Raw genomic sequence first — 21,185 nt, forward strand, 5'->3', positions numbered from 1 at the left:
TAAAACATTGAGGAAGATGATTCGAAGAAATGGAAAAATATTCCGTGCTAGTGGGTTGGAAGAATTAACATTATTAAAATGGGCATACTAGCCAAATCAATCTACAGATTTAATGCAATCCCTATCAAAATACCCAGGACATTTTTCACAGAACTAGAACAAATTATCCTAAAATTTATATGAAGTCACAAAAGACCCTTAATTGCCAGGGCAATCCTGAGAAAAAGGAACAAAGCTGGATGTATAACCCTCCCAGACGTCACACTATCCTAAACTGTAGTAAGCAGAACAGCATGGTATTGGCACAAAAATAGACACATAGATCAATGAAACAGAATACAGCCCAGAAATAAACCCAAGCACCTGCAATAAATTAATTTACGGGGCTTCCCTGGTGGCGCAGTGGTTGGGAGTCTGCCTGCAGATGAAGGGGACATGGGTTCGTGCCCCGGTCCGGGATGATCCCGCGTGCCGCGGAGTGGCTGGGCCCGTGAGCCATGGCTGCTGAGCCTGCGCGTCCGGAGCCTGTGCTCCACAATGGGAGAGGCCACAACAGTGAGAGGCCCGCGTACCAAAAAAAAAAAAAAAAAAATTAATTTACAACAAAAGAGGTAAGCCTATACAATGGAGAAAAGACAGTGTCTTCAACAAGTGGTGCTAGGAAAATGGACAGCCACATGTAAAACAGTAAGACTAGAACATTCTCTTTCACACCATATACACAAAAACAAAACAAAACAAAACAAAACAAACCCTCAAAACAGTTTAACTGTAAGCCCCGAAACCATAACACTCCTAGAAGAGAACAGAGGCGGAGCACTCTGTGACAGACAGTGCAGCAATATTTTCCTGGATCAGCCTCCTAAGGCAAAGGAAATAAGAGCAAAAATAAACAAATGGGGCCTAATTAAACTTAAAGATTTGCAGAGCAAAAGAAACCACTGACAAAAGAAAAAGACAAACTATGGAATGGAAGAAAATATTGGCAAATGATGCGGCTGACAAGGGGTTCATATCCAAAATGTATGAACAGCTCATACAACTCAGTATCAAAAAAAACAAGCAAACAATTCAATCCAAAAGTGGGCATAGGATCTGAATAGACATTTTCCCAAAGAAGACATGCAGATGGCTAACAGGCACATGAAAAGATGCTCAACATCACTAATTATTAGAGAAATGCAAATCAAAACCACAATGAGGTATCACATCACACTGGTCAGAATGGTTAGCATCAAAAAGTCTACAAAAGGGGCTTCCCTGGTGGCGCAGTGGTTGAGAGTCCGCCTGCCGATGCAGGGGACACGGGTTCGTGCCCCGGTCCGGGAAGATCCCACATGCCGTGGAGCAGCTGGGCCCGTGAGCCATGGCCGCTGAGCCTGCGCGTCCGGAGCCTGTGCTCCGCAGCGGGAGAGGCCACAACAGTGAGAGGTCTGCGTACCGCAAAAAAAAAAAAAAAAAAGTCTACAAAAGACAAATGTTAGAGAGGATGTGGAGAAAAGCGAACCCTCCTCATACACTGTTGGTGGGCATGTAAATTGGTGTAGTCACTATGGAGAACAGTATGGAGGGTCCTCAAAAAGCTAAAAATAGACTACCATATGATCCTGCAATTCCACTCCTGAGTATATATGCAGAAAAAATGAAAACACTGATTCAAAGAGATACGTGCACCACAATGTTCATAGCAGCACTATTTACAATAGCCAAGACATGGAAACAACCCAAGTGCCCAGCAACAGCTGACTGGTTTACAAAGATGTGTCATACACACATACACACATACACACACACACACACACAAATGGAGTATTAGTTGGTCATAAAAAACAATGAAAAAAAGCCATTTGCAGAAACATGGATGGACCTAGAGAATGTTATGCTTAGTGAAATAAGTCAGAGGAAGATAAATACTGTATAATATCACTTATATGTGGAATCTAAAATGCAATACAAATGAATGTGTATGCAAAACAGAAATAGACTCACAGATATAGAAAACAAACTAGTGGTTACCAAAGGGGAGAGGAAAGCAGGAAGGGATAAATTAGGGGTATGGGATTAACAGATACAAATTATCATATAAAAAGTAGATAAGCAACAAGAATACACTGTATAGCACTGGGAATTATGCCCAGTATCTTGTAATAACCTATAACGGAATACAATCTGACAAAAATACTAAATCAATATGCTGTATACCTGAAACTAAGACAAAACTGTAAATCAACTGTACTTCAAAAAACAAAACAACATATGAAAGTATATACACAGAAGAAGAAATCCATATGCTAAGCATAAAAACATATTTATACCATATACTAAACTAAATAGTTTTACAGTATTTCAATTTTTATAATGGTAATTTTTTCTAATCATAAATAAATTATACAGCCTATCAAGCCAGTTAGATTTCTACAGAGATCCCACATGCCAAGAAGCCAAACCAACAACAAAACAGGCCTTTTTTAAAAAGTAGGTAACACTAACTAGGCTAAGGCAAGTCTAGTACTTTAAGGTGTGAAACCTAGATACAGGGAAAAGTCCTAGCTAGTGATATGAAAGTTAAATAATTTGATTATGCATCAGGGTGGAAGAGATGATAAAATGATCAGAGGAAATGTAGTGGGGGAGCATTGAAAAGGCATAGAATAAAGGGTGGAAGTAGAACTGATGGAAACCAAGATAAGAATTAGAGTCCAGTAGGAAAGAAGCAAACACATAATATGTTTACATTTAGGATATATGATGGTAATATGTTACAGCTATTTTTTTTCAATCTTTGATAGCCTGTGTATCTGACAATACTAATTTTATATCATGCCTAAATGAGTTAAACTGGGACTAAGGAGCCTGTTCTGGTACCTGTACTACTAAATAGCAGCATAATCTTAGTCCAAAATCCCTTGACATCTTTGGTCTTCAGTTTTCAATTCCGTAAAAATGATGGGTTCAAATTAGATAATTCAAAGTCATGTTCAGATAAAAAAATTCCATAATCCTAAAAGGACTGTTCCTCATTCAGTTAGGTAACTACTTGTCCAGCTATTTACCCACACCTACCCCTCACACCATTCCATACAAGAGATGACTAATGTTATGACAACTCCCTATTCCTGCATTCATGACAGACATTGGTAATTAGCTACAGCCCTTTGCCCCCAAGCCCAGTCACTGAGCTCTCTCTTACTTTCATACATCCTTGCAACCATTTTCAATCAATTGGAGATGGTACTTGAGATAAAATCTATTCACCATCCTATAAATCCATAAGCAAGATATGACTTTCAATACAATTTTAAAACTTCCTTAGTATTTTCTACATTTTAAGAAACTCTGATAATTCTCTCCTATGAATAAAATTGACTCATATTTTTGTACTCATTAGATTAATAAAATAGGATATAAGCTCCATCAAGATAACCTGAAGATACCAGCCTATGTATTTCCTGATTTATTTATTCTGAATCTCTTTTAATAACCTCTGCTAATATGACCTCCTTAGTCAGAGGCACCAATGCTAGGAATTCTACACTCATGCAAACTGTCAAAGAACCTAATATATATCCATTAATCCTATTCAATGGCATAAGGAGGTCTGGGGTAATGAACTGTATTGCATTGCTAATTTACTTAGCGTATGTTCAGTATAACAAGAGATAGCGAGAGCAAATCAGGATTTAAAAATAACATTTATCTCAAGGTTTTCTTCCATAAAATATTTAAAAATCTTTAGATATAGAAGCTGCCCACCATTTTAAAATGAGACAAGCAAACAAAGAAAAAAAAATATCCTTACCAGTTTTTCTGCTTCTGTGTTCATTTCCCTTAATTTCTTGATATGTTCCTTTTTAATCATGAGAATTTTTGATAATCTGGTCTATAGACAATGAAGAAGAGATGTTTTGGAATAAACACAGGCACTTAAGTATATCATGTAGATGTCAAATTTCTAAGTTTTCACCAAGATATTTTAGCAGATTTTGGTGTTTCAATATAAATATAGCACAGACACTATTTTATAAGTCAGACTGGCTGAGAAGAAGATATTTTAAAATCCACTGTAACCAGGATATGTCAAAACGATTAAGGAGTCAACCTGAATAAGCTTTCACTGGTCCAATATGGAACAATGTGTGGACCAATCATAATAATAACTACAGTTAACTGAAGCACAAATACATTAAAATCCATGAGTTCAGACTGATACTTAAACAAAATTAACCATTGTTGGAGAATACTAGTGACCATACTCATAAACTGGAAAACAAAGACACTATACAAACTATGCCATTAGGTAACCAAATAATAGATTAGGGGAAGTTTTTCCTTATAGAACTATTTCAGCTACTAAACAAAGAACAAGAATAGCACCATTTTGCAATCCTAATGAATGAATTGACCTAGGCATTGATAATTAGTACCAGCCAACATTATATAAGAAAAGAGATAAAATAATATGGGTATCCTATTAGAACACAAAACCACACATAAAAGTAGTCACACAAAAACAAGTACACCAATCAAATAAAAAACCCAAATCAAATCAAACCTTTATATTCAATGAGCAATTTAAATGAACTATAAAAGACAAAAGAATATGTCAGATGTTATCACAAGGATTCAGTCAGCAAAATCCAGACTGTGGGAGACTCTATGGACAAATAATCCAGTTTTTTCAACAAATAAGTTAATGGGGAAAAAGTACAGTCAACATTTAAGAGACAACTGGAGAACTGGAATGCTGACTGGATATGTGACGATATTAAGACTTTTTTGTTAACTTTTTAGATATAATAATGATAATATAGTTATGTCTCTTAAAAAAAAAAGGGCCCTGGGGCTTCTCTGGTGGCGCAGTGGTTGAGAATCTGCCTGCCAATGCAGGGGATACAGGTTCGAGCCCTGGTCTGGGAAGATCCCACATGCCGCAGAGCAACTAGGCCCGTGAGCCACAACTACTGAGCCTGCGCGTCTGGAGCCTGTGCTCCGCAACAAGAAAGGCCGCGACAGTGAGAGGCCTGCGCACCGCGATGAAGAGTGGGCCCCACTCGCCGCAACTGGAGAAAGCCCTCGCACAGAAACGAAGACCCAACACAGCCAAAAATAAATAAATTAATAAATAAATTTAAAAAAAAAAAAAAAAAAAAAAGGGCCCTTACCACTTAAAGATATATAACGAAATATTTACAGATAAATGATATGACGTCTGATTTCTCAAAACAGAGAAAGTGGGTGGGAGTATAGCTGAAACTGAACTGGCCAGGAGTTGTTGATAACTGTTATAGCTAGATAATGGGTACCCAGAGGTGCATTATACAACTCTGTCTGCTTTTCCTTTTTTAATTAATTAATTAATTTATTTTATTTATTGTCTGTGCTGGGTCTTTGTTGTTACACGCGGGCTTTCTCTAGCTGTGGTGAGTGGGGGCTGCTCTTCGTTGCAGTGCACAGGCTTCTCATTGCGGTGGCTTCTCTAGTGTGGAGCACGGGCTCTAGGTGCGCAGGCTTCAGTAGTTGTGGCACGTGGGCTCAGTAGTTGTGGCTCGCGGGCTCTAGAGCCCAGGCTCAGTAGCTGTGGCGCACGGGCTTAGCTGCTCTGTGGCATGTGGGATCTTCCCGGACCAGGGCTTGAGCCCGTGAACCCTGCATTGGCAGGTAGATTCTTAACCACTGCGCCACCAGGGAAGTCCCCTGTCTGATTTTATATGCATTAAATTTTTGATAATTAAAAAAAATCTAAAAACTTGACCTAAGTTGATACAGGCAGAGGGAGGGCCTGGTGAGATATGTTACATACTTATTCACACAGTCCCTCATTAGTATCTCCAGAGCTCTGGACTGGTACCCTGTCTCTAGTTGTTGGGGTTTTATGGAAATTTGTGTGATTCTTCAGAGTTAGAAGCAGTAAAAGATGGGATGAAGGCAACAGTCTCTCTCCCATTTTCAGTTCTGTGTTTCTTGTTTTTTTTAATTAATTAATTAATTTTTGGCTGCCTTGGGTCTTCGTTGCTGTGCGCGGGCTTTCTCTAGTTGTGGCAAGCGGGGCTACTCATTGTTGTGGTGCACGGGCTTCTCATTGTGGTAGCTTCTCTGTTGTGGAGCACAGGCTCTAGATGCTCAGGCTTCAGTAGTTGTGGCTCACGGGCTCAGTAGTTGTGGCTCGCAGGCTCTAGAGCACAGGCTCAGTAGTTGTGGTGCACGGGCTTAGCTGCTCCGCGGCATGTGGGATCTTCCCGGATCACGGCTCAAACCCGTGTCCCCTGCATTGGCAGGCGGACTCTTAACCACTGCGCCACCAGGGAAGTCCCTTCTTGCTTGTTTTTGATAGAAAATCACGCTGTTTCCTTTTCATTCTTTTCAAAACTGAGTCCTCTCTAAGAAGTGGGTCAATCTTTTAGATTCCTCAAAATCCCTAACCCCAGGAAAGAAAAAGTTTCCTAACTAAGCAAATTCATTGTAAACTATGAGTTATAAAACTTGCAAAAAAATGATGTTTATTTTGTTATAAGAAAGAAAACAGTAACAGAAAAAGACAAAAACATATCTCACAGCTTAACAAGAGTAAATCTGAGTTTCATAAAACTTTACATATTACAAAAGACAAGTACATAAAAGGACTTTTATTTTTATCTGCTAGATAGCTTAAAAATGAAAGCAGTGTTTTAACTAGGCTTTTACATGTAGATTTTGAAGTTAAAATTAAGCACTGCAATCAAACATCTAAGCATCAATAAAAACATCAATACTTTAGAAGTAGCGTACTAGTATTTAGCCTCTGACTCCCTCTGCTGGTGTATCAATGGATCTCTCTCTCTCTCTCTCTCCCCAGCCCCTCTCTCCCTCTCCCTGACCCCCTGTTCTTCCCCCCATCTCCCCCTACACACACTTGCCCAAATATGACATATTAGCTCTGTTTTTACTTCCACTATTTAAAAGAAAGAATTTCTTTAAAACAGAAGTGTCCTATGTGTGAAAATGATAAGCCTTGGCTCTTTTCATATTTTTAACTTTTCATATAAAAATATCTTATCTACCTTTGGAAGTTAAAAGGTGTAATTTTGTATTCCAAGGATAATTAACAACATACAACTAAGGAATAAAAAATGCTATACACATACACACAAATGACAAGACTTTTCCTCAAAATAACATTAATTGTAAAAGATAACACTGTGAATATTTTAATGGATTACACTATAAACATTTTTATTTATAAAGACTCTATCCCAAGCCAAGTAGTTTTTCTTTTCAAATAAAAAGAAAAGGAACAAATCAAACATTATTAGACTATGATTCAAACTAAATAAAATAAAATAAAACATTAAATTACTGATAAAAAAACAAACTAAATAATTTATTTAATCTAATTTTCAAAACAAACAGCGCATTACATTCTTAAGAGTCAGGCTATTCAAGGAAATTGTTCTATATAATAATTCTATACTTGTTTCGATTTAGCCTTAGATTTCTTTGTGCCTAATCAATAAGTACTTAGCAAATGAATAGCTATTCCTAGTCTCAGAAAAGAAATAAAGTTCCTCCTAACCAGAGAGCTGGCCAACACATCACAATTGTTGAGGTGACTGATAATGGCAGGATTCACTGAGATTACTAAATAAAAACCTTTATAATTATACAATTTATGAACAGTTAACTATTCAGTTTCACAGAGCATATACTAGAAGGTTAGAGTCCTTAACACAGAAAAATAATAAGAACCAAACCCAAGAAAAGCCCAACAAAAATAGGTCTCTAAGTCTTTTTTTGCTGTTATAACTTATTTTCAAGCTTGTTGGAAAATAACAGAGTTCTTAAAACCAACACAATGATTTTCAAAAGTATAAAAATATTTGGCCCTAGAAAAATTTTCAACTTTAATAACACAAAAGTCATTGAATTTTTTAAACAAATAACCAAAATATTCAGAGCAATTCTTACCACTTGGATAAGGAACTCTACTGGAAAACCACCTAACGTTTCTGTGTCAGAGCCAGAAATTTTACTTCTCCAAGGTGACTGTCCTAATAAGGGGTCATTATCCTGTGGGAATAAAAGGGAATTATTTAACCATTGACTTTTCAAAAGGAAGTATCTATTTTTAAATTTTATTTATTTATTTATTTATTTTTGGCTGTGTTGGGTCTTCGTTGCTGCGTGCAGGCTTTCTCTAGTTGCGGCGAGCGGGGGTTGCTCTTCCTTGTGGTGCACAGGCTTCTCATTGTGGTGGCTTCTCTTGCTGTGGAGCACAGGCCCTAGGTGCGCGGGCTTCAGTAGTTGTGGCACGCGCGCTCAGTAGTTGTGGCTCGCCAGCTCTAGAGCACAGGCTCGGTAGATGTGGTGCACGGGCTTAGCTGCTCCGTGGCATGTGGGATCTTCCCGGACCAGGGAACGAACCTGCATCCCCTGCATTGGCAGGTGGATTCTTAACCACTGTACCACCAGGGAAGTCCCAGAAGTATCTTATTTTTTTAAAAATTTATTTTATTGAAGTATAGTTGATTTACAATGTTGTGCTAATTTCTGCTGTACAGCAAAGTGATTCAGTTATGCATATATATATACTTTTTTTTCATATTCTTTTCCATTACGGTTTATCACAGGATATTGAATATAGTTCTCTGGGCTATACAGTAGGAAGGAAGTATCTTATTCTTAAATAAAGAGCAAATTCTATTATAATTACTACTCTATTAAAAATCCTACAAAAAGGAAAATATTTCCAGAGTTGAAGCAACTATTTTATTTACTTTATTAACTTTTTATTTAATATCTGACAACTCAAAATAATGTGGGCACCTCCTGAAGTTACTGTAATAGACGTGTATTTCATAAGAACATAGTTTACATTCATAATAATCATTTAAACTACTGGTGGCATCTAAAAAATATTACTTACTGTAATTGGTGACTGGAGAGGAGGAGTATAATGTAACCGTGGTGGAGTCATAAAAAATCGAGAAGGTCGCTGTTTTTGTCCAAAGGCAGCAATAGGCATCGTCTCATGAGGCTCATTACTCTTTGGGAAAAGAAAATAGTCCCCAAAACTTGAAGACTTTACCAATCATTTTAGCTTTATAACAGTTCTATTTTATCATAAAGTATATTAACCTACAAAGATCAAAGGGCTAGAACTTAAGTCAGAGTATGGATACTACTCTGTTACTAAGAGGTTGAATTCATAAAAACAGAAGAAAGTGATCTATTGAAAGAAAGGAAAGTGATCTATGGTCACCCTTGGTTGTCTCTGTGTTAAAGACTATATGAATATTACCCACTGTAATTAAAGGCAATTCTTATCTGGCCAGGGAGAAATGTTTGGGTGATCTCATAAAGGAAATTACATTAATGAAACAGAAAAGTAGTTTTTCTTTTTTGAAATGGGAGGTTTAAAGATTTCCTCCTTTAATGAAAAAAACTAAGATTGGAATACCTTGCTCTATATTTAGTCCAAATTTCCCTTCTCTCCTACTCCTCTCTAAAAGTACATTTGATAAGGAAACCCTTACAGTAAGCAGAGAGTCACAGTTTTTTAAAAAGTATAGATCAGAAAAAAAAGACTCTCCTATTTTTGCACTAAGGAGATAAAGTAATTTTGATTTTTAATTGTAAGTTCACAACCCTTAAAAATCAAGTTTGGGCTTCTCTGGTGGCGCAGTGGTTTGGGAGTCTGCCTGCCGATGCAGGGGACAGGGGTTCGTGCCCCGGTCCGGGAAGATCCCACATGCCACGGAGCGGCTAGGCCCGTGAGCCATGGCCCCTGAGCCTGCGCGTCCTGAGCCTGTGCTCCACAACGGGAGAGGCCACAACAGTGAGAGGCCCGTGTACCACAAAAAAAAAAAAGAAAAAAGAAAAAAGAAAAAAAAAATCAAGTTTATAACAAAGAAATGGGAAAAGGGGAGGCTAAATGTGAACAATTTAATTTCTATAATGCTTAGAGGCAAACAGTTTTGTTACAAAAATTTCATTACTCATTAAAAAAACTATTAGAGTTCTATTTATCTTTTATATTTTAACTTATTAGAAAGGTATATAATTTCCATGACATTGCTAAATCAAGCATGATCATGAAATAATGGTCCAGTAGTTTAATGGACTATATCAGAAGTTCAAAGGATGTGGATTCCAGTCTCAATAGGGCAAGAATCCAGCTTGAAAGCCTTGAATAAATTACCTAAAGTACTTATGTCTCTATTTCATCATGCAAAAGGTGGGGGTAATTAACAACCACCCTGCATACTCTGAGGATAAAATAGGAACATATAAAAATATATATTTTGAAGTGCAAGATGTTAACATACTTTTAAAGTCATTTTGCAAGAGGACTATACCAACAGCTGAAATGAAAGTGTTGTGTAGCTTGTTCCCTAAGATTAGTTAGTCAAGAGTGATCAGTTGTGTCACACTAAATTAGGTAGATGGATGCTAGCTTCTGGAAAATGTGGAAGACTTAAGTATAGCTCTGCTCCAGGAGTCTAGTAAGCAGGGCTGGAAACCCCTAAAGATCTCTTCTTCTGTGATGTGAAATGTTGATTCTATCATAAATACAACCCCTAAGAAAACTCTACAAAACATATTTAATAGGCATAAAACACGTGTATTATGAAACAATACTTACAAGAACTTCATAGTCAGGGATAGTATGAGTTCCAAGCCCTGCCCTATCAAAAGTTACTCTATAAGTAGCATTAAGGGTATCCACAGCATCTATCTGTCCAGTGAACAGACCATCATGAACACCACGTAATCGTGCTGAAAAAAGAAACAAAAAGGCATTATGATATTTAGGAGATACAAAAAACTGTCACATACAAAACTGCTCCAAGCATGTAATTCAAAGTGGAGAAAGTATAGTACTGTTGTCTATTAAAGTTTCAAAAAAAGCATGTACTTTATTTTAGGCTTAAAGGAACAACAAAAAATTTTTTTGAAACAGAAAACAAAACTATAAATGGTGATCCCTAATTTGATATATGAATGAAATCATATATCTACCAAACTAAGGGGCAAATACTTTAACATCATATCATTGCTTTAAACCTCGAATTGCAAAAAAAAAAAAAAGTCAACAAATTTGGTCATTATACTCATGAATGAATCACTAGGAGTAGTTCAACTGAAAAAAAGAAAAGAAAAAAAAGATAAGGGTGCTATGCAGAAAAGATTTACTAGGTTTCAGACTGCTAACCTTAGAAAGGGTTGACTATAATGTTGACTTCTGGGTACTTGAATTTGGGGAGTGTTCTCATTGTTCCCATACTAAGAAAGGTGGTTTACTGTGCCTAGACTGTGCAAACATTGTGGTTACCTGCTTTCCAATTCTTGTATGTGTTGGGCAGAAGGTGCCTACGTAACCGGCCCCCTGTAAAAACCTTGGGCATTGAGTTTCTAATGAGCTTCCCTGGTAGACAACATTTCACAAGTGCTGCTGCAACTTGCTGCTGAAGGAATTATGCAAGTCTTGTGTGACACTACAGGGAGGGGACTCTTGGAAGCTTGCACCTGTTTTCCTCTGGACTTTGGCTCCATGTACCTTTCCCTTTGCTTATTTTGCTTTATATCCTTTTCTGTGATAAGCCATGGCCATGAGTACAACTATTTTCCAAGTACTCTGAGTCTTTCTAGTGAATCACCAAACCAAACCTGGGGGTGGTCTTGGGGATCCCTCACACAGATGAATTCTTGTGTCACTATTTAAATCCAGTCTGAAGTAACATAAGGAAAATCCAAGCAAACATCCAGCATGAGTGAAAAATATAAGAACAGTAGCATTTAAGGCATTAAACTAGGCAAAGTGACACATTTTATACACACAAAAATGTATAAAGATAGTATTTATTTTTTAATTTTTTTTGGCCACGGTGTGTGCCATGTGGGATCTTAGTTCCCCAACCAGGGATCGAACCTGTGCCCCCTGCATTGGAAATGCGGAGTCTTAACCACTGGACCGCCAGGAAAGTCCCAATGATATCATTTAAATAAAATACAAATATTCAATGCAAAACTGTTTAAAAGGATCAACTGATAAAAACTCAATTGTAGAAGACTAAAATATCATTCTCTTATGGTTACCGGGGGGAAGGGTGGCGGGAACGGATAGTTAGGGAGTTTGGGATTGACATGAACACACGGCTATATTTAAAATGGATAACCAACAAGGACCCACTGTATAGCACAGGGAACTCTGCTCAATGTTATGTGGCAGCCTGGATGGGAGGGGAGTCTGGGGGAGAATGGATACATGTATATGTATGGCTGAGTTGCTTTGCTGTGCACCTGAAACTGTCACAACATCGTTAATCAGCTATACTCCAATAAAAAATAAGAAGTTAAAAAAATATCATTCTCAGTCTTTGACAGACCAATTAAAGGAAAAGTAAACAGGTATACAGAAGATATGAGTAATAAAAGTTGAATAAACAAACATAAATACAGAAAAGGACCTCCAGTTATGGCAGCGTGAAGAGGTTGGTGATTCTCCTCTGCAAAAGACTTGTATAAACAAGATTGTCAAAGACAACCATTTCAGGGTACTAGAAATGGGCCAAATGCAGAAAACAATTAAGAAACGATTACTGTTGAAAAATTGCTAGAGCTTCAGTTAAGGACAAGTGAACTCAGTGGCCTTCTTGCAAGAGGCTATTGACACTCTACCATCACCAACAGCTTGGTTGGTAAAAAGAGTTTTTCTAGTGTATGTTTGGTCATGGAAACAGTGTTGTTTGTTGCCAGAGGGGCAGACAGGATGTGGACCAGTGGGTAAAAACCTGTGACTGTGCTAGTTAAGAGTGGCAAACTCGATCAGGAAAGAATAAGAAAACCCCACAACTTTGCAAGCCTAAGAGGTAGTCCTGTCTGAGGTGACTGGCAGAATAGCTAGGAATTTAACAGGGAGATCCTGGAAACTAGAGAGCCATAAAAAGACTGAAATAAACTCTCCATAAATTCTTGCCTAAGTGGAAAACTATGTGATTAGGTGGGAAAGACCTAAGAAAGTCTGGTAAAAAGTAAAAGCTAAGGATGACCTGAAAACGGACAGCAACTTTGTATGTGTTTCCCAAGTCCACACAGAGATCAGTCTGAGGCCTTTCTGGATTAAGATGTTTGAGTACAATCTCTGCCTAAGTCATTGGTTGGCCACTAAGTTATGCAGACACAGGAACATTCCCTAGGAAGCAAGCTTAAAAATAAATAAAACAGTAAAAAAAAAAACTGAGCAGAGACATCAGTGGTTGCATAGGCAAGTTACTAAAGTAAAAACAATTCTCAAAAAAATTACAGAGTTGCTACAATATATTATCTAAAATATCTAGTTTTCAACCAAAAATTACTAGATATGTAATGAAATAAAAAAGCATGATTCTTACTCAGGATAAAAGTACAGTAAGTAGAAATTGACACAGATGATACATTAGCAAAGTCTTCAAAAGTAGATTTTATAAATATGTTCAGAGAATTAAAGACAATGACTCAACAGGGAATTTCACAGAAACTATACGAAAGAACCAAATAGAAACTCTAGAGTTAAAGAGAAGATTTGAAGAAAAGAATCAGGGAATATTTTAGATAATATATTGTAGCAAGTCTGGATTCTGATCTATTAGAGATCAACAGAAATTATCCAATCCAAAGAACACAGAGAACAAGATTGAAGAAAAATGAAGGGAGCCTCAGAGAGCTGTAGGAAGATGTCAGGTGCACCAACATATTTGTAATGAGAGACCCAAAGGGAGGAGAGAGAGAAGGAGAAAAGGAAATTGTAAGAAATTATGGCCAAAATTCTCCCATATTTGATTTAAAAAATTAAGCTACTAACCCATGAAACTCAATAAACCCCAAATAGGATAAGTATAAAGAGTATCAAACCTAGACACATCATAGTGAAATTTCCAAAATCCAAGGATAAAGAGAGAATATTCAAGAGAAAAGCTTCAAGAGAAAAATGACTCATCACACGTAGGAGAAGAGCAACACAATCAACAGGTACATCTCATCAGAAACAATGAAGGTCAGAAGGCAACAGTGACATATTCAGTGTGCTAACAAGAAAGAACCATCAGGCAAGAATTCTATATCCTGTGAAACTATTTTTCACAAATGCAGGAGAAATGGAAACATTCTCAGATAAAAACAGAGAGAATCTGTTGCTACTAGACAAGTTAGGAAGAAATACTAAAACACATTCTTTGTGATAAAAGGAGATAATACCCAACAGTAACTAAAATCCACAGCAAGAAAAGAAAAACACCAGAAATGGTAAATATGTGGGTGCATATAAAAAACGGTGTGTACAAAATACACACACACACACACACACTTTTTTTTCTATTCTCTTCATTTTTAAAAAGTAAGATTATTTAAAGCAATAATTATAATACTATATTCTCAGGTTTATCACAGATATTAATGTAACACGTTTGATGACAGTAAAAAGGAAGTAGGAGAAAATGGAGCTATACTGGAGTAAATCTGCTATATTTTATCAGAATTAATTCAGTATTAATCTTAATTAGATTGTGATATGTTAAAACTGCATATTGTATTTCCCAGAGCAACTAACACGCACATACACACAAAACTCTCAAAAAATACCTAAAAATAACAACAGAGAAATTAAAATTGTATACTACATTTGTATACTAATATACAAATACTAACTATATAACTATACTAAGTAAAATTTGTATACTAATTGTATCCTAAACAGTATTTGTTTAACATAGAAGAATGCAGGAAAGGAGGTAAAGGAAAATAAAGGATATGAGACATTGTAAACCAATAGCACAACGACAGGCATAAATGCAAGCATATCAATTATTACATAAAATGTGAATAGACTAACCACTGATCAAAAGCAGAGGGTGAAAGGGGTCAAAAGGTACAAACTTCCAGTTATAAAATAAGTAAGTCTATATAAAATACATAACTAATAAGGACCTACTGTACAGCACAGAGAACTACACTCAATATCTTGTAATAACCTATAATGGAGAAGAATATATATATATATATATATATATACACACACACACACACATACACACACATGCACGCACACACACGTATACACATATAACTGAATCACTCTGCTGTACACCTGAAACTAACACATCGTAAATCAACTATATTTCAATAAAAAAATTTTTTTTAATTGTAAATGTACAAAAAACAAACAAAAAAAGTCATGGGGAGGTAATGTACAACATGGTGACTATAGTTAATAATACTGAATCCTATATCTGAAAGTTGCTAAAAAAAGTAGATCTTAAAAGTTGTAACTTTTTTGGTAACTATGTGTGGTGATGGATATTAACTAGACTTACTGTGGTGATCATTTCACAATATATACAAATACTGAATCATTATGTTGTACAGCTGAAACTAATATGTACAACTAATATGTTGTACAGCTGAAACTAATATTAGATGTCAATTATATCTCAATAAAAAATACAATTAGATAAAAATTTCTTAAATTTTTAAAAAGGCCGAGGTTTGCAGACTGACTTCAATAGAACAAGACTCATCTATAGACTGTTTATATATTTCTACATGTGTCTGAGACACACTTTAGATTCATAGATTCAAATAGGTTGAAAGTAAAGGATGGAAAAAGATTTACCACAGTAACAATAGAGTACTGGAATGGCTATATTAATGAAAATTTAAAATAAGGGATACTACTGGAAACAAAGAGGGACATTTCATAATGATAACAGGGTCAATGTATCAGGAAAATATGACAAATATAAATATATATGCACCTTAACAGAGCACCAAAATACCTGAAGCAAAATCTGATGAAATGGTAAAGAGTTCAACAATTATAGTTAGAGATTTTAATATTAATCTTTCAGTAATTGATACAACAATAAAACAGAAAATCAATAAGAATATGGAAGACATGTACAACACTATCAACCAATTTGACCTAGCTAACATATACACAATGCTCAACCCAACAGCAAAATACAGTCTTTTGAAACATACATGGGGCATTCTCTAAGACAGATCAAATGCTAGGTCATAAAACAAGTCTCAACAACTTTAAAAGAAGTAAAATCATACAAAGTACTTTCTCAAACCGTAACAAAATGAAACCAGAAATCAGTGAGTCTTCACCAAGCAGGCTTGGTTATGCAAAATAAACTGAGAGAATACTTATAATACGAAAAGTATAAGAACTCAAATATAATTTGGAGGGAGGACCATCTTATGTTCTGGCATATACTGTACACTTACATACATCAAACTTTAGAGGGAGATTTATAAAACTTTAGGGGAAACTCACTTTCTACACTTCTGTGTTTTTTTTTTCTTTTTTTTTGCGAATGCATTGCCTTTATAAATCGAGAAAAGATATTTCCATATTTTTATATGGATGTCATTTATGTCCCTCTACCACAGATCAATATGGGAAGTCAGGGTCCCCTATTATTACAGGAGTATCTGTCTGTTCAAGTGATGGCTAAATTCTATCCAGTTTTACTTAACTGGCTCAAAGACTTTTAAAAATACTTAAGCTTTTGTTTCTAAGGCAGCCCTCTCCTTAACAGCCATTTCCAGATTACTGGTGCTGACAATGCAAAGCTAAAAAAACAAAAACAAAAGCAGCAACCTAAGTTAGCATACATGGTCACTAAGGGATGAAAAGCAGATTCTCGGTCAGAATGCCAAGTTCAGGAAAGTAAGAAAAAAATGCTTTTGTGGTTATCAGCATTATCCTAAGGCTCTGAGAATATTTTATAATAAGAAAAAAATTTCAAAATATCCTTTAGGTAGGGTAAATCCTATTAATCCATAAATCCTATTAGCTGATTATCTCAGGACAATGTCCATTTACACCTGTTATCCTACTTCAGTTATTAACAGCACCTCCTATTCTACTTTCAGAAGATGCTTACTTGGGTGATAGCTTATATGGTCACTCTACTTCTTTGACCGTTTATAAGGTCAAATATGCAATGCAAAAAAAAGAGACAATTTTTCAAGCACAACAGAAGGTTTGCTGGGAATCTGGTGAACATACCTAATGGCATCCAAAAATCCAAGTTTAGAAAGTAATTTTATTATAAACAAACATCAAGGGACAACTTTAAATATTATTGGTCAGAGCCTCAGCTTTGGGCCAGGATTCAGAATTTGGGTTAAACCAGCAGCTGTCAAATCTTAACTCTACATTTACTTCTATAAATCACATCTTCCGTATCTTCCAAATCACACCTTCCATATTGTCCTTGATGACTTCCTTTCCCATAACCCTTTGACTTAGATAAACTACTTAGATAAACCACATTACTTTTAGGCCAGTTCTGAATTTTACAATTTCTTAACAAACCAATGATTTAAAAATCTCTTTTTATACCCTGGCTTCTCTGACTACACAGAGTTCTAGAACTATTCACAGCAACGGACACCTGATTAACGACTTCCTGTACAATGTGATTAAAGTATCATGTCCAGACGTTTTCCCAAGACTTTTCCACTATTCAAATTTTCCATCATTTTGGTGTTTGTCAAAACTCTTGCGTTCTTAACTCTGTAACTAAGAATCACTTGCCGTCACTTTTTACCTGTTTTCTTTGCGCCTAATGCAAAATCTTTAATATAGTTACTTTAAAAATTCCTTTGTTCTTGTTATTGAGGAAAAGTCTACTACTCCTTCTTTACTAAAAAATTTCTTCCCAGCAAGGAATGTGGAATTTTGTTTGTTTATATACTTTTCTTTTCTAGGTAAAATTTACATACAGTAAAATGAAAATGTAAGTGTATATAATCCTATAAGTTTTGACAAATGAAATCATCCATCTTTAAAGTCATGGAATATTCTTATTATCCCAGAAAGTTTCCCCTTCCTAGGCAATCCTTTCTTCAGGAGCAACCTCTTTTCTGATGGTATTTTTCTACCATAAATTTATTTTGCCTATTCTATAACTTCATATAAACGGAACCATACAATATGCATTCATTAGTTTTCAGTGTCTTTTGCTCGTCATACTGTCTGAAGTTAATCTATATGTCAGTAGTTAGCTCCTTTTTATTGTCAATTTGTATTCCACTGTAAGAAAATATCATGTTATGTTTACCCATTCGCCTGTTGTTGGGTTGATTCCAGGTTTTGACTATAAAATTAAAACAAAGATGCCATAAACATTCTTGTACATATCCTTCTGTGAACAGCAATTTTCATTTCTCTTACTTAAATACCTTGGAGCAGAACTGCTGGATCACAGGACAGACGTAAGTTTAATTTTATTAAAAATTGTCATGCTTTACTCCAAAGTGGTATACTATCCTATCAACAATGTATATGAATTATGGTAGCTCCACATCCTTGTCAACATTTGATGTTATCAGTAGTTTCAATTTTAGCCATTCTGGTGTGTGTAGTGGTATTTCATTATGATTTTAATTTGCACTTCCTTGATGACTACTGATGTTGAGTGCTTTTTCATGTGCTTATTGGCCATTCATACATCTTCCTCTGGGAAGTCTCTACTCAAGTGTTTTGTCTATTTTTTGAATTGGATTACTTATGTTTTTATTACTAAACAATAGAGTTCTTTATGTTTTCTAGATACAGTCCCTTTTCAGATATATGATTTGGAAATATTTTTTTCCCAGTATATGGCTTGCCTATTTATTTTCTTAATGTTGGCTTTTAGTGGGCAGAAGTTTTAAATTTAAGTTAAACCTAAAAATCACCTTTATTTTTCCTTTTTGATAATTACTTTTTTGTCAGATCCAAGAAATCTCTGCCTACTTACAGATCACAAGATATTTCCCTGTGTTTACTTATAGAAGCTTTATAGTTTTGGCTTTTATGTTTAGCCCTTTGGTCCATCTTAGATCAAGTTTTTGGTATAGCATGAGGAAAGGTCAAGGTTCATTTTATTTCCATATATATACCTAGTTGATCAATCATTATTTATTGAAATGCCCTTCCTTTCCATTGAAATGCTTTGGTACCTTCAGAAAGTCAACTGGACGTATGTGTGGATCTATTTCTGGATTAAACTATCCTTCCCATTTTCACAGACATTAGAATAAGCATGACAATTTCAAAAGAAAAAAAAAAAGGAAAAGAAAAGGCCTGCTGTGATTTAGACTGTTTACCTCTAAGATCAGTCTTGGCAGAGCTGACATTTTTAACAATACTGAGTTTTCCAATCCATGACATGTTTTATCTCTCTAATTATTTAGGTTTTTTATGCTATTGTCAATAGTGTCACTTTTTAAAATGTCATTTTCCAGTTGTTGCCTTATTATACAGAAATACAACTAATTTTCATTATTGATTTTATATCCAAAGACCTTGCAAAAAATTCATCTTATTAATTCTAGTCCTTGATTTGTGGATTCCTTAGGATTTTCATATGGGTAATCATGTCATCTGTGAAAAGAGACAGTTTTACTTCTTCCAAACTTTATGATTTCTATTTTTTTTCTTGTATTATTTCACTGTATCTAGCAGAATACTGTATACAGATCTTAAGTGTATCCTTGCACTGTTCCCCGTCTTAGTGGCAAAGCATTCAAAATTTCACCATTAAGTATGTAGTTGCACATAGATTTTTTCATATATTAACTTTGTCAGGTTGAGGAAGTTCCCTTTTATTTCTAGTTTGTTGAGAGTTTTATCATGAGTGGGCATTAATACTGTCAAATGATTTTTTGTTATCTATTGATAGGACCATGTAGTTTTTCTACTTTATGCTACTAAATATGGGGAATTACATTAGTTGATTTTTAAAAAGAGACTTTCTTTTTAGGAGCAGTTTTAAACACACAGCAAAATTTAGAGGAAAGTACAGAGTTCCCATACATGCCCTACCTTTACTCTCCCTAAGAGCTTCCCCTACTATCAACCCATATAGCTCCTGCCTGACACACCCAACAGGCTCTCGCACTATCAACATCCCACACCAGAGTGGTACATTTTGTTAGCTGATGAACCTACACTGAAACATTATTATCACCCAAAGTTTATAGTTTACATTAGGGTTCACTCTTGGCATTGCACATTCTATAAGTTTTGACAAACGTATAAGGGCATGTACCTGCCCATCATTACAGTATCATTCAGAGCAGTCTCACTGCCCTAAAAAACCTCTGTGCTCCACTTATTAATCCCTCTTCCCACTAGCCCCTGGTAATAACTCATCTTTCAACTGTCCCCACAGTTTTACCTTTTCTAAAATATCATACAGTTGGAATCATTCAGTACGTAACCGTTTCAGATTGGCTTCATTCGCCTAGTAATATGCACTTCAAGTTCCTCCATCTCTTTTCATGGAATTTTGTTATTATTATTATTATTTTTAGGCCATGCCACACAGTTTGTGGGATCTTAGTTACCCAACCAGGGATTGAACCCAGGCCCCCGGCAGTGGAAGCGCAGAGTATTTACTGGACCACCAGGGAATTCCCTCTCATTTCATTTTAGCTTCAAATAATATTCCATGTCTGGATGTATCAGTTTATTCATCTAATGAAGGACATAGTGGTTCCTTCCAACTTTTGGCAATTATGAATAAAGCTGCTATAAACATCCATGTGCAGGTTTTTGTGGAGAAATAAGTTTTGAACTCATTTGGGTAAACACCAAGGAGTGTGACTGCTGGACTGTGTGGTAAGAATATGTTTAATTTTGTAAAAAATTGCCAAACTGTTTTCAAAGTGGCCGTACCATCTTGCATTCCCACCAGTAATAAATAAGTTCCTGTGCTCCACATTCTCATTTGGTGTTGTCAAGTTCTTGATTTTGGCTATTCTAATAGGTGTATAATGGTATTTCATTGTTTTAATTTGCGTTTCCCTCATTACATATGATGTGGCATATCTTTTCATGTGCCTATTTGCCATTAGTATATCTTTTCTTTTTTTAAAAATTGAGGTGACATTAATTTATAAGATCATATAAGTTTCAGGTGTACAACATTATATTTTGACTTCTATATATATTACAGCATGCTCACCACCAAAAGTTTAGTTTCCATCCGTCACCATACAACAGACGCCCTTTACTCATTTTGCCTTTCTCCCAACTCCTTCCGCTCTGGTAACCATACTACTCTGTTCTCTGTATTTATGTTTGTTTTCATTTTGTTTATTAATATTCTACATACGAGTGAAATCATATGGTATTTGTCTTTCTGACTTATTTCACTTTGCATAATACCCTC

At 35.7% G+C, this 21,185-nt stretch overlaps 1 protein-coding gene across 3 annotated transcripts in view; it reads right to left on the minus strand.

Annotated features, from left to right (window-relative positions):
* Positions 1 to 21,185, minus strand: part of LIN9 (lin-9 DREAM MuvB core complex component) — a 93,486-nt gene that overhangs the window by 17,859 nt on the left and 54,442 nt on the right. For all 3 annotated transcript variants that reach the window (XM_081221382.1, XM_081221381.1, XM_081221383.1), the window contains exons 8-11: positions 10,619 to 10,752; positions 8,900 to 9,019; positions 7,942 to 8,043; positions 3,800 to 3,880 (exon numbers count right to left, since the gene is read on the minus strand). In XM_081221382.1, the coding sequence (XP_081077508.1) occupies positions 3,800 to 3,880; positions 7,942 to 8,043; positions 8,900 to 9,019; positions 10,619 to 10,752 (437 nt within the window). The remainder of the gene's footprint in view (positions 1 to 3,799; positions 3,881 to 7,941; positions 8,044 to 8,899; positions 9,020 to 10,618; positions 10,753 to 21,185) is intronic.

The sequence above is a fragment of the Mesoplodon bidens genome (genome assembly GCF_964165515.1).
Source record: "Mesoplodon bidens genome assembly, chromosome: 2".
Classification (NCBI taxonomy): Eukaryota; Metazoa; Chordata; class Mammalia; order Artiodactyla; family Ziphiidae; genus Mesoplodon; species Mesoplodon bidens.